General features: G+C 31.2%; 1 protein-coding gene and 1 non-coding gene across 3 annotated transcripts; one reads left to right on the forward strand and one right to left on the reverse strand.

Moving 5' to 3' along the window:
* Window positions 1-1,777: 1,777 nt before the first annotated feature.
* On the reverse strand, window positions 1,778-5,482 carry LOC100264132 (wax ester synthase/diacylglycerol acyltransferase 11). Of its 2 annotated transcripts, none has more exons than XM_019225895.2 (7): window positions 5,248-5,482; window positions 3,244-3,816; window positions 3,086-3,152; window positions 2,875-2,987; window positions 2,549-2,758; window positions 2,225-2,362; window positions 1,778-2,143 (listed from the first exon to the last, which is right to left on the reverse strand). In XM_019225895.2, exons 1-7 carry the CDS (start codon window positions 5,443-5,445, stop codon window positions 1,970-1,972), a joined length of 1,473 nt encoding a protein of 490 aa, XP_019081440.1. In that variant the 5' UTR covers window positions 5,446-5,482; the 3' UTR covers window positions 1,778-1,969. The 2 variants fall into 2 exon arrangements, with proteins under 2 accessions (XP_019081440.1, XP_059589626.1); XM_059733643.1 differs by having other exon boundaries at window positions 2,875-2,996.
* A 3,299-nt stretch (window positions 5,483-8,781) lies between these two features.
* On the forward strand, window positions 8,782-8,854 carry TRNAA-CGC (transfer RNA alanine (anticodon CGC)). Its single transcript has one exon. It is a non-coding gene; the product is annotated as a tRNA-Ala (tRNA).
* Window positions 8,855-14,732: the final 5,878 nt, after the last annotated feature.

Raw genomic sequence — 14,732 nt, forward strand, 5'->3', positions numbered from 1 at the left:
AAAATGACTTAAATCCTTTTCATAAGTTAAATTGAGTAAATAACTTCGACTTATGAATTAAATTTTTTTATTTTCATCCATTCACCCTGTTTGGGTGTTACCCTTTGAGTAAACTTTAAAAAATAACATGTTTTTTAGAGTAGGTATTTAAAAAAAATTTAATAATTTTTTTTATGAAATGTGTTTTTAAAATAAAAACCTTATTAAACGTGTTCTTAAATTAGAAATTGTTATATAAAATCTCTATTTTTTTCTTTTTTATATTCTTTAAAATTAAAATCATTTAATAATGTTCCATATATATTGTTTGTTAATTATTTCTATTTATAACTACTTGAAAAATGATTTAGAATTTTTTAGAAAATAATTTTGAGTTGTTTTCAAAAATAGAATTCTATTTGGAAATTTATGGATGAAAAATTAGGGTCGTTTGGTAATTATTTTAGAAAACAATTTTCTATTCCCCATAACAAAAAAAAGAAAAAGAAAATTTGTTTGACAATAAAAAATTGTTTTCTATTTTATGTTTTTTGGTTTTAAGAATAGAAAGCATGGTGTCTTCAAATAACATCTTTTATCTATTTTATGTTGTTTTCATTTGTTTTTGGAAGATTGTTTTAAAAAATAATTATATAAATATATAGAATGGGTAAAAATAAAACATTAGATATAAAAATTATTTTTAAAACATATTTTTAAAATATTAAAAATAGGTTAAAAACATTTTAGTTTTCAAACAAACTTTTGTTTTACAAAAAATTAAAGAATAGTTTTCAAAAACTGTTTGTAAAAACTATTTTAAAAAACAGTTACTGCACATGCTCTTAATGTTCTCGATTTATTCTTCATGATTATGTATGCTTATATACAATATAAAAGTTATTAAAATATTATTCATATTTTTAATTATTACTCAAAACATTATACAAAACATACTCGAGAACAACTCAAATTTTTTTCTAAAACAATTTATTTTTAGAACAAATACTCAAAAGAATTGCTTTCGAATTAGGAAATTATTTTTTGTTCTAAAGAATATAGATATGTGTTACCTATGGAGAGTTTCACGTCATTGTTGAACTATATGATTAATATGAGATTTAATATATTGATTGAAACATTATAAAAACACTTATGTCATTTCCAGATAATTAAAAAAAAAAACACTTGATTTTGTTCGTGGGTCGTCTTGATTGACTCCTGTCATAAGCACTGTTAGTGCTCACAAACTACATGAACATGAAGATTTCTTGGCCATTTCCCAGAAATTTGATACCAGACCAGCGTATAATGATCTGAAATTTAAGTATAATATGAGCATTGTTACCATTAAAACTGTTGTTGACTTGTTTGTTGAGGTGTCTTTTTTTTTTTGGGAAGGATTCAGGGTTAAGAGATAAAGGGGATTTTCTAGGCATTTGCTGGACATTTCTTTGCATACCAACATATAAATTTCAGAATTAATTTGCAATATGCCCATGGTGTCCATTAAGAATGGTTCATTTTTTGTGTTCATTACTGGTTTTTGTTGACCAACCCTGACCATAATGAGTATTTTCTAGGCATTTTCCAGAGATTACCTTGCATGCAAGTATACAGTGATCGAATATCTGAGAATGATTTTGAGCATCATGGCCAAGAAGAATGACTAATCAGTTTGTTGGGGAACTATCCTTTCATCAAATTTCTCGGTATTTCTTGGGCATTACCTTATACCTAGCCTGCACCTAATGATCTGAGATTTGACTATAATATGATCATAGCAACCATTATTTTTCAGGTTTTAGTTAATGAAATCTTCATAAGCAATGTTGATCTGCAGAAACTACATGATCATAAGGGGGATTTCTAGGCATTTTGATCCGATATTCTAGTATATGTTACAATAGGAGCACATATAAAGGCCATTAAGGATGACTATATCTTAGTCTATTTTGGTTTAGTTTTCCAGGCCTACCTAAGTCCCTTCTCACCGCTGGACACTCTCCTGAGCGAGTCCTTTCTTCATAACAGCAGCCTTAATGAGCTTCAGCGATTCCGCTAGATCATTGCAGAGCTGGTGAGGATCAGGAACCGCGTCTCGGTCCACTGCTAAACTGATAGTCATCATATTCATATAGCTCTGAAAATGGACTGTCAATGCCTGCAATTAATGAAGTAAAGCACTTATTAGGCCTTAATCATAGATCATATATAGGCATTAATACTCCATACAAATACTTACATGAGGGTGACCGTAAACACTGGGAGCGAGGTAAGCCATGGGGTGGCCGTAAAAGCTAATTTCATCCACCGGACCAACCACGTTTGAGAAGGACATTGTGGTGTTGCTGAAGACTTTGTATGATATGGCAGCAGCTACCTGTTCAGCATGCGAGAGAAATGTTTATGTAGCAAGATATTCGGCTTGCAAGCATTTGAAACAACACGGGATTCATTACATTTACCGGTACTTGAATGTGTTATTGAATTATGCAGGCTGAATTTGAGGTCAAGAGAAGTGTGGACTTAGCAAGAAATCTTTTGTTGCAAAAATGTGTGTTAATACCTTAGCTCCAAGTAAGTTTACTATGTACTTGGCACTTAGGAATGTGCATTTGGCCTCAAGGGAGCGTTTCTTTCGATCAACCGTGGCTTTAGCTTCGCGAACATAGTCCAACGGGTCATCGCGTAGGGCAATGGTGATGGGGAGGAGGGCGTAACCGATGTAATTCCCCCATTTGGTCTTGGACTTCCTCTCCATCATATCAGCCAAAGCCTGTAAAAGTACCAGTCAGTGGTGGGAGCACTACTGCTGCAAAATTTGGCATAGTTTGAAGTATAAGCCAGTTTTTTCCCAGTTGTTTATAGTTGAAATCACAGAAGATGATTCACCTCAATGGCCATGGATGGCCTGATGTTGAAGATAAGGGCTGCCCTGAATCGGAGTTTTCTCGGAAGATTGTTTCTCTTTTGCTTTGCTGCATCTTCTTCTGCATTACCCTCACCTGTTCTACCTTAAAAATAATTAGTATTGTGATTAAGTGCTCCAAAACGTACGAAAATCTTGAGAATTTTGTTAATCACATTTCTAAAGTAAACTCACCGTATTGCCTGTTGAGATATCGGGAAAGACCTGCCTGTGTTACTCCGAGGATTACATCATTAATGGTCTATACAAATTATAAAAAAAAAAAAATTATTGGGTTTGAACTTTTTTATCATAGAAGCTCATAAAAATAAAGATATGATATAAAGACGAACCATGTCCATGGCATTCTTGACTAGCTTTATATCGTCCAAGCTGATCGTCTTGTGCACGAACCACTTAGGGCTGAGCTCGACCCCGGGTGCACCTTTGAGTGGAGTTCTAGTGTCCCTCAAAAAAGCACTTGTTGCAATGAACATAACAACATCCACCAATGTGTTACATATCACTTGCAACACAAACCAAATGTATGACACCAACCTGATGAATCTGCCTGAGTTGCTTGATCGCTGCCTTTTCTTTGTTGGAATAGTAGGCAATGCGTTCAGGTCAGATGTTTTTCGAGTACAAGCAAGGACAAGCGACATGATTGACATGCCATCGCCAATCGAGTGATGGATACGAAAAATTGCAGTAGATTCAGCCTCAGAGGTCTTGACATTGAGGAGGTGAATATCCCATAAGGGCTTCGAGTCATCTAGGTAGGTTTTGGTCATATTTGATATGTAGCTCTCAATAAATTGGTCCGGTGAGCCCATGTTTGGATCCACGTTTGGGATAATAATATGATCTTCTACATTTACTTTGGTCCGAATCCATCTCATCTCACCACCCATTTTATCAGCAACCTTTTTTCATGCACATGAAAAATAATAAAGTGAGTAGAGGTGGTAATTATATATATATAAATTTTCAAACAAAAATATTATTATTGAAAAGATGGAAAATATTGTTGATTGATAAATTTGATACGAGGAATTTGCTTAATTCATTTTTAAGTAGTTAAAGTTATAAATAAATCTTTAGAAAGATATGAGTTGAAAAAAAGATATTGTGTTTTAAGTTCGGAATATGAAGGTATTTTGGTAATTATTTTAAAAATAATTCTAAAAAATAGTTTAAATGTCAAACAAAAAGGAAAGAAACTTAATTATTATTTGGTAAATATTTTCACAAACATAAAATAGGGTGTTTTCAAAAATAAAAAATATGGTGTTTAAAAAAAATATCTTTTAATTATTTTAAGTTATTTTTTGAAATCCATTTTAAAAAATAATTATACAAATATATAAAATGATTCAAAAATAAAACTCTAAACATAAAAATTATTTTTAAAATAGGAATATTTTAATTTTTAAATAGATTTTTGTTTTATAAAATATTAAAAAATAATTTTAAAAAACTGTTATTAAAAACTAATTTTCAAAAATGTTTTAAAAAACAATTATAAATCATGTACTTCCTAAGCATGAAAAGCTATTTAACCCCTAAAAGACTTTTTAAAATTTCTTTTGGTAAGCTGTTTTCTCATATATCGAGTGACATATCATATTAATATTCACATTGAATCTTGCTGAGTACTTGGCATCACTTAAAATTAATGAAATCTAATGAAAATTCTCTCAATGTAAACGCTAAATAAAAAGTGTCAGTACGTACGTACTACTGACTGCTACACATGGCCTCCATTTAAGGCAGCAGCAGAGCAATCCAAAACCCAAAAATGGCTATGGCCCAGATTGCCTGCGGGGTAGTTGTCAACTGTCAATGACTCAATTGTCACCACCTACCGTTGCTTTAAATCATTTACCCTATCATTTGTGGAAACCCCCTATGCCTCAAGGTCATACCGCTCAAAAAAGCACAAATAATGAGAAGGAGCCAAAGGGTATCTAGTGAAAGTGTTTTTGTTTATTCAGTGGAAAACACACTCTTAAGTGATAAGTTAATGCCCAAACTTGCTTCACATGAAATCATAGACTAATTTTTTATTTACTTTTTTTGTGTTTGTCTTCTGTATGTGTTGGACTGGTTTGATTTCATTTTTTTCATTTTTTTTTTGTAAAGAACTTGCAAATATCTTTTTTGGGTCTTGCTGTTTTTCTTGTTTTCAAAAACAAAAATATGTTTTTTGAAAACAGAAATCATACACCTATCTGCCTGTACTTTATATGCATGGTATGAGTATGATAACCTAATATGCTTACAATGCCAATGAAGGCAAAAGCCAAGTATGCAAAAATGCAAAATGTTGTACACAACTATTTTTTAGACCTTACCATTAAGCTAGAAAAGCGAGGATGCTTAATCAAAGTATGCTCCAAACCCGCCTTGATGACATGAGAGTTAAACACGGTTTTGCACCCGATAATTGCTATAATGCAGCAATTAAATTGTCGCGTTTGGAACAAACGTGCCGCCGGACTCAATGGCTCCTCCACCTCGACCGTTGACTCGCCGCTGATGGCCTTGCCCATCTTTGCCTCGTCTCTACCACCACCACCACCACCACCACCTCCACCTCCACCTTGTATGGTGGTCCTTGTTTGAATAGAGGGCTTAGTTTGATGAGACTGTGAGTCAATACAGGACGGTTCTTTAAATGGGAGAACTGTTGGGATTTTTTTTCCTTTATCTACATTTAAGGCTCTTGTCAGGGGCTCAGGGTTTTAATGTTTGGTTCAATACTCTGTGTTGGTAGGTGAGGTTCTAGAGGGCCTCATTGATTGAGTATGTAAAGCCAAGTATTTTTTTTAAAGGGTAATTTAGAAAATTCATAATAATGATATTAAATTAATTAATTAATTAATTTAATAAAATGGAAGAGTGGTGAAAAGGTAATTTTATAAATAATACCCTAGGTATAAATAGAAAATTCTCTTCTTTTTGTTCTTTTCTTAATCGTATTCCTATTCGCAGAGAATTTCCAGAAAACGTGAAGTTGAGGTTAGATTTCAAGGTTCAAAAAACAAACCTCTATAGGTAATATTCTAACTCCTAGATTATTATTTTAGATTCATTAGTTAATTTCAAGCACATTAGATATTTTTTTTTTGGAAAACCCCAAATCTAAATTAGGGTTAGTTTATTTTTTTTTAATTCGTTTTAATATCAAACAATGAAAATTTAAGATTTTGATTTATTATTGGAATTGGGGAGATCTTAAGTTTTTTTTTTTGAAAAAAAAAAAAAAAAGATTCCTATGAAGATTTCGATTTAGATTAGGGTTAGTTTATTATTATTTTTAATTTCGTTTTAATATCAAATAGTGAAAATTTAAGATTTTGATTTATTGTTGAAATTTGGGAGATCTTAAGTTTTTTTTTTTAACAAAAAAAAAAAAAAATGCGTGTGCACTGGTTGAATGCGTGTGGGAACTGTGCATCCACTTTTTTTGTAAGGATTTTATGGTTGAACTCTAGTTGGTGGATTTTCACATACTTTATTATTAGGCTTTGATGGATACTTGGGTATGTAATATTTAATAGTAGCAGGACTCCGTATTGTTAGACTTTGATGGGTACTTGAGTATTGAGTACTGTATTATTTAATAATGGCAGGGCTTTGTGTTATTAGAAACAAATTGGGAATTTATTAATTTATTTCAATAAGGAATAGATTAGTTAAATTATAGATAAATAGTAATAGTTATTCCTCTTATATTTTGTTAGGTGAAGAGTAGATTTTCAGGATTATTTTCTCTCCAAAGTTTTTGAGGACTTCTTTTGAGGTAAGGGAAATTAATGCAATTGTTAAATTCTTTTTTGAAACAATTTTTTATATATATATATATACATTATTTGAAAACGTTTGAGTTATATTCTGTTTTATGCATGGATCAAACCTGTTTTGCATGAAAAGTATGTTAGAATTTTATATTATGTTTTTGACAAATAAATGTCGAGATATTATATGTTGTAAATTTGAATAAATGAAATAAATATTTGACTCTGGTTTGTTTGACCCTTGTTAACGGGATATAATAGTTGACTTTTGGCCATTGTCAATGGGATATAATAGTTGGCCTTTACATTTCTTGGTGGGGAATGTAACTGATTTGAACCCCAGCCTCTAGGGGTTTTAGTTAGAGGTTATTAGTACTAGTAGTATTTGGTTCTATTCACCTTAAATGAACAATTTGAGGCTAGCCACCCATTTGAAAAGTCCCACCTAATTGGGCACCTTTTGATGTTTGATGACTAGAGTAAATAAAATATTGGAATGTTTTGACTGAATTTGATATGAAATTGTTTGAATCAGAAATAAATGCATACAGTTAGAAATTTTGAATGTATTGGCAACAAAAAAAAAATAAAAAAAAATTTACTCACAGCTTTATGAAAATGATTGATTATAATATCTCATATTTTGCAAGTGAGTTTGAAATATTTGATCCATGATTGTATTAATGTTCCTTATTGGACTGTGAGCTCATTCCCATTTGTTGACTACTTTTCAGGTACTCTTAGTTCGGGTGAGGAGTGATGGCTAGATTGAGAAATGATCATCATTAGGATTTGACTTAGGATTTTATGTTAGATTTTGTTTAACTGTTAGTTATGTTCATTTGGATCTTTTGGTATTTGGAAGTTATTTGGATATTGATCCTTCAAATTTTATGTTAGATCAAAGTTGAGTTTTGAAGATTTTGAAATTTGTTCTAGTACTTGAATTATTTAAGTTTGCAAATATTTGGACAATGGATTTTGGATAGTGGATGTTTTAGTTTTGAAATTGAATTTTGAGGATTTTAGATTTTGTTCCGCTACTCTGAATAGGTATTTGATAATTGGTAATTTCCGATTACAAGATAATTGTTTGGGTCAGGTTACACTACAAGCCTTCGGGTTTGAAGTGTGAAATGACCGTCACGCCCTTAGAGTGGGTCTTGGGGCGTGACAGAGTATATATTATGGTAGGGGTTAGTGAAATGCCATTGGAGTTTGGCAAACTTTAGAAGATTGGTAGGGTTCTTGATCGACTCTTTTGGCTGTGAATGAACCTCTCAGCTTCAAATTTCATTTTAACATATCGAAATGAGGATAAAAGTGTTCAGGACAAAGTTCCCACCAACCTCTTTTTTTGGACATATTATTTTACTTTTGGTTTAGATCACAAGAAGTATTACTCAAAAAAAGAAAAAAACTAGGAAAGAGTACTTCAAGGTCTTCTATGTAGTTTATGTTGAAGAATGAGAGAAACTATTTAAAAGCTTATGTACTTTTACATACTTCCCTTCTTGTTTCATAGAAGTAAAAGGTGAAAAATAAATTTGAAGCAAAATATGTTGGAAAAATGAATTAAATTTAATTTATGTTATTTTTATTTTTTTTATTTCCCTAACATTTGTCACTTTCTTATTATTTTTATCCACTTTTGTAAGGTCGAAAAGAACCTTGAGCTATGTTTGATTCTTAGAAAATACCATAGAAAGAAAAAAAATATGTTAAGAAAAATAATTTCCTTAAGTTCAGTTTTACTATGAAAATATAAAAGAAAGTAAAATATAATTTAAATTAATGAGAAATTTATGTGTTTTTAAATTATTTGCTCTTTTATATAGAAGGGTTAAATAATTGAAATGAATTTGAGGTAGGATATAAAAACAATTTATTAACTTTAAATATGTTTTTTATTTTTCTTCTATTTTTTTTATCTATTTTCTTTTTTTTTTTTGCATTTTCCCTCAAACTTTTTAGGAGTCAAAATAGACTTAATGTTTTCAAATGAATTACTTGATCCTTTTATTGTGAAATGTTACCTATAGATTTTATTAATACTTAATTCTTACATAAATTATTTATAATGTTAGTGGGGGTGTAGCTCATATGGTAGAGCGCTCGCTTCGCATGCGAGAGGCACAGGGTTCGATTCCCTGCACCTCCATGCTTTATGCTTTTCTTTTATTTGTTTAACAACCATTTTCTAAAATAATGTTTTTATTTTCTAGTAGTGTTTTTCTTTTATTTGTTTAACAACCATTTTCTAAAACAATGTTTTTGTTTTCTAGTAGTGCTTTGTTCTGAGTTAAAAGTCTTTCATTTTTGTTTTTCAACACCATGTTTTTTGATTGGAGTTAAAAGTTTTTATTTATTTCAATCCCACCACTAAAACTTGACAAATCCGAAGGGAATGGAATTGGAATTAGAAGATATATATAGGGAATTGAAATTAGGGGATTGAAATTTATATGAAAAATACATATAGGTTCAAATAATTGTAGAAAAATAGCATAAATATTGCTCACCATAAAACTATGCTTTTTGATTGGAGTTAAAAGTTTTTATTGATTTCAATCCTACTACTAAAACTTGACAAATCCCAAAGGGAATTGGAATCAGAAGATATTTTTTATTTTTGAAGGGGATTGGAATTTATATGACAAATGCATATAGGTTTGACAAATAATTGTAGAAAAATAGTATAAATATTGCTCACTAAATATAATAAATATTACCACAACTAAATTTGCGATAATGTAACTAAGCAAAAAAGAAGAAAAGAAGAAAAAAAAAAGCCTTAAATATTTATCTAACTTTTATCAAAATTTACTACACCAAAATATCAAGTTCCTAAATAAAATTTTATGCTCAACAATTAAGTAAAATACTCCATAGTACCAAGTTTAAACAAACAAAGCACATCAGACACAATAAACAAAACATCAAATAAGCAAGCCTACATGTGAAAAAAGAAGCCTAAGCCTAAAACAAGCCCATAGCTATCAACCCATAATATTTCCCAAACAAGTGCACCATAGACATTCTCTAAAGCAAAAAAACCCTTAAGAGACTCATTGCCAAACATACTTCAAACCTTAAGCTTCTTGTTCTACTTGTCTCTCTTATACCATTTTCTTCCAATCCACCACCATGATTGTTGCCCCAAAGAGATTAATTAATGCTATGCATTGCATGGTAATGAGGGCAATAATATCATTTTAGGTTCAATTTTAGCATTAAACACATTCCCTAACTAGCTAATTATATACTAGCTAATTATATTCTACCTTGTACATTCTTAGTTTTCTCACATTTTCCATTTTGTACTTGACACCTTAGATATTTTCATAAATAATGATGCTCATGGGAACATCTTAGACATTTCTATGTTAAGATAGAATCTTTAAAAACATGGCATGGTGTAATAATAAATGAATTTATTATTTATAATATGATTACAATTTTCCAATTTATCTATCTTGTTCATGCATTATACTCTAAACATTTAGGTTTGATATCTCTTATATTATATATGATTTGGGTAGATCAGCAATTATATGAAATATTTAAGTTATGAGTTTTTTGTAAGTAGATGATTAATTAGTTCATAAACTTAGACAATCCATTTGAGATTGAAGTGGTACCTCCTAATTTAAGAGATGACTGTTCTTAGTCATTAGGATGAGATTTCCATGGTGATTATATTAATGTGTATAGTTGCACATTAAACAAGACTCATGATAAATAATCCCATTGACTATTGGATAGTCATGACCTTACAAAGTTGCTATATCGTATGAGTTATCAATCTTGAGAAAATATTTAACATATGTTAAAGTTTTTAGTGACTTTAACGTATGAATGAGACCCTAAACTGGTTATATATTTCTTATGATTTGGATTGGTGTTAATAAAGGTTGATAAATAGATATACTAAAGATAGACACCATGATGTTTTGTGATATGCTTCCATGGATGACATTTTTTCTGTTAGTGTTCTATCATTTTATTTGCTTAGAATCGTTTCTTAGGACCCATAAAAGAACAAACGTGTAAGTGCAGAGTCCTTTGTAGGCTACTAAGGCTCCATTCTTAAGTTTGTATGGGGATCTTCGACTAACTTGTTATAAAATTAGTGCTAAAGGAATGCCCCTTTTTCTTATCTTTTTATGCTCCTTTTATAGGTTTTTTTTTCTCCTATTATGGGAGCAAATGGATTACCCATACGAAGACATTGTGAGTCACAAGGATGAGCTAAGGGTGCCATGATGCTTGCTTTTAATGCACATTAAGTGCATAATGAGTGCTAAAGACTTTTGGGTTTCCATGATTGGACCTTGGCATATGAGATAATGATGGCATGAGTGTTCAGATGGTGGTTTCCTGAAGCCCATGTATTGACAACATTGAGTGGGAAGCCCTTACATAATTTAAGGTTTTGATCATTGAGAACCAAAATTACATTGTTTCTACAGAAGGAGGAGAGCTAGTGATGGTGCTGGGAATCTTAATGAAGTATATTTAATGAGAGCAAAGACGCCATTTTGGATGGTGGATAAAAATTGGTGATGTAGCTATAGTTTCCTTTTTTCCTTTTATTTATTTATTTATTTTTATTGAGGAAGGAGATTTTTTTTTTCCTTGAAACAATTGAGGAGTGAAATAGTTAACGTTGCTATGCCATTTGTTTTAAGAAGAGTACCACTCTACTAGACTTTGGTTGGTGGGTTGATTAATACAAGGTTTTAAGATTTAAATACATATTTTCAATTTTGTGCGGGAATAGGAAAAAGAATAAGATAATATATAATGAAAGTAAATCATAATATCATGTAAAAGAGGAATCAAAATCTTGATAAGATTGAAATTTAGCTCCTATGAGCATGCATTAGATTTTAATTCCTATCCTCGTTTTAAAGAATAGGTCAAACACATTAATATTCAATGAGAAGTGGAGTAGATTGTTCGTTCCCATTCTCTATTCCAATTTTTTAAACATAATTTCATGGATGTTACAATGGGAATATAAATTATTACATCTAAGCCAATCAACCATGTCATATATAGTTACAATATGAAGCTTGCAAGTAGATACATCATAACATTACCTTTTATCTATAGCACTTGTACCCATAACAAAACCTCAAAAACCTTGTAGCATAATAAATTTTACCCTAGATCTACAAGGCAAATGCAAAATATTATTTTTTAACTTTCAAGGGCAAGGGAGATAGAATGTTACTCAAATCTTCTATTGAGTTATGTTATTACATGTATAGTTGCTTCGAGGATGCCAAGTAAGTGAATCAAGATAAAACATTAGACTATTGCATACATATATGGAAACATACAATACTAAGACACTGTGAATGCAATTTGATTTAAGTGTATCCATGGCACCAATCAGGTCCTCATGTCCTGTGAATATAGGAAGGGCTTAGAAGACATTTGCAGAAGTTTCAATATCGTTAAAGTTCTCTACCAGCCATCACCACCACTACTGTTGAAACACTGGGCAGCCACCTTAACAACACAATATACATTTGCACATTTTATTGGCTACCATGATTTAGCAGCCAAGAGCAAGCTTGAAGATTCGATCAATCGGATGATATTGGGCTCGACTGACTTGGGGCTGAGGTCCAACCCTATATACCGATAAAGCCCATAAGCAGTCCTTCCATTTGCAATGTACCAGACATTATTCTGAGGCACTCGACTCTTGCAAATGCCTTAGTAGCCTCCCTATTTTTATTTATTTATTTTATAACAAATGAGGTTTGCTTAATTCATCATCTCCTTATACATTTTCTTTGTTCAGCATGGCCTTTTCTTCAAATAATTGACTGATTTTTAATTCTATCGAAACACTGTATGCGATATTTTTTTAAAGCTCATCTGTATCTTCTATGAAAAGGGGAAAAAAGGCCAGGATTGAAACACCTCTTCAGTGGAAAAATATAAAGAAATCTCTATCATGGAGAGCTGGAGTAACCTAGTGATTAAAGATTGTTTTTGATTCATGATCGACTGCTAATTTCACTTCCATTTCCAGTTTCATCACCTGGGAAAAAGACATGGAATATCTACCATGGAAGGCACAGTATGCCCACTAGCTGATTGTTCAACTTTATATCATGGATACTTTCAATTATTAAAGGTGTTAGTGACTGTACCATGCTCCTGTTTTGCTTCATTGATATGAAGTTATCAGGGTTATGCAAAGTTGAATATTCTTTTCATTTTCCTGGCAGACAAACTTCATGCATTGGATCAGCACTATGAGGCCATGAAAAGCTATTGCTTCAGTAGGAAAAGAACTGCAAAAAAGAACAATCATTCACAATTAGAAAGATAATATCACAAACATCTTAACAATATTGCAGATTAGGGTTTCTGAATTATTGGCCATGGTGGTTTTGTTGCTTATCCCAAATTGAAGAACATCTTATATTCATAATAGTGATGCAGTGTCGAACTCGAAAGCAATCATGGGCAAAATACTGCTGCTAAATTTATGGAATTGCTCATTTTATATTAGGACTAAAGCAAGTCCAGTTATGACCTTGGAAACATTAAGCTAAAGTTAGATTTATCTTTAAACTTGCATTGTCCATCTTATGTATAGTTACAACTTTATATATGGATTTGGTACGTAAACAAGCAATATTGAATTGGATTTGTCAACTCCTTGTACATTTCTTATGTTCAGCAATAAATACCATGGCCAATTAGCTAGTATCAGTCTTTGCTTCACATAATTATTGACTGAATTTTATTTAAAGCTTATCTTTATCTTTTTCTAAAGGGGAAAGGGAGTGGAACAACTTTTCAGTGGGAAAGGCTATGGAATCTCTATAATGGAGTTGAATTGAATGACTTGTTAAATAAAAGGTTGCTTTATCTGAAAAATTCATTCTTTTTCTATAGGACAAGAGACACGGTTACTTTCAATAGCATGAAAAGTATTTAATTATTTAGCGGTTTGTGACTATACCATGGGTTTTCCTGAAAGAACTAGATAAGCTTGACTAATACAAAGTAGTGGTTGTACCAAAAGCAAAGCATTGTGGGGTGCTCGATAATTAGTCTCGATAGCACTCTGAGGTTATGATTGAACATGTTTTAAATTCTTGGCAAACATATGCTTTGTACATGGAATCAGTACATGGAGCTATTCTAAAGGTAGAATTGTGAAAAATGGTTGTGACCCCAAAGGAAATAATCTGCAGAGTAAGATTTAGCTCAATCATGGCCAGCATAGTACATAGAATATTTAGTGATGGCCTTGATTGGATTTTTTGGTCCCATATCTAAAAATTTAAGGATTTTGGATCAAATTTGGTGGTGCTGAAGCTCAAGGATATTACTTCAAACCCCAATATAACCAGCTACCTTTTTCCTTTTTCGTTTTCGGTTTTTTTTGTCATTCTTTTTTGGCCTCAACTAAACTTAGGTCATAAAAGTGAAAATCCGCTTCTAATATTCATGATGGCTTCATGATAAGTATAATACATCTTTTTTAAAATTGAAATTGAATGTCTTTTAAAATAAAGTCTTTGCTATATAAAATAAAACCTAAATTATAAATAAAATTTTTATTTAATTAATTTTATTTTTATAATTAAAATTTTGAAGTTAAGATAGAGTATTAAATAAAGGTTTGATATCAACTCTTTCTTTAATAGAAGACTATCTAATTGTTTTTTTTTTTTAAATATTTACACTCACTTTCAAAGTGAATGATAATTAAAAAATAATTGTTATATTTCATCATCTATTATTCATTTCACTTCCATTTCCAGTTTCATCACCTGGGAAAAAGACATGGAATACCTCCCATGGAAGGCATAAGTTGTCCACTTGTACGCTTTCCACTAGCAAATCATTGAGACCTTTAATTATTAAAGGTCTTAGTGATTGCACCATGGTCCTGTTCTGCTTGATTGATGTGAAGTTGTCGGGACTATGCAAAGTTGATCGTTCTTGTTATATTCATGGGAGACAAACTTTATACATGGGATCAATACATTATTGCTTTC

Source organism: Vitis vinifera, chromosome 16, assembly GCF_030704535.1.
Source record: "Vitis vinifera cultivar Pinot Noir 40024 chromosome 16, ASM3070453v1".
NCBI lineage: Eukaryota > Viridiplantae > Streptophyta > Magnoliopsida > Vitales > Vitaceae > Vitis > Vitis vinifera.

What these genes read in the sequence shown, in the direction of transcription:
- LOC100264132 (XM_059733643.1), bottom strand. Translation starts at nt 5,445, where the DNA reads ATGGGCAAGGCCATCAGCGGCGAGTCAACGGTCGAGGTGGAGGAGCCA. An exon ending in CTCGCTTTTCTAGCTTAATG is followed by an intron (nt 3,817 to 5,247) that starts GTAAGGTCTAAA and finishes GCATGAAAAAAG; the next exon opens with GTTGCTGATAAAATGGGTGG. An exon ending in GGCCATCCATGGCCATTGAG is followed by an intron (nt 2,759 to 2,874) that starts GTGAATCATCTT and finishes GTACTTTTACAG; the next exon opens with GCTTTGGCTGATATGATGGA.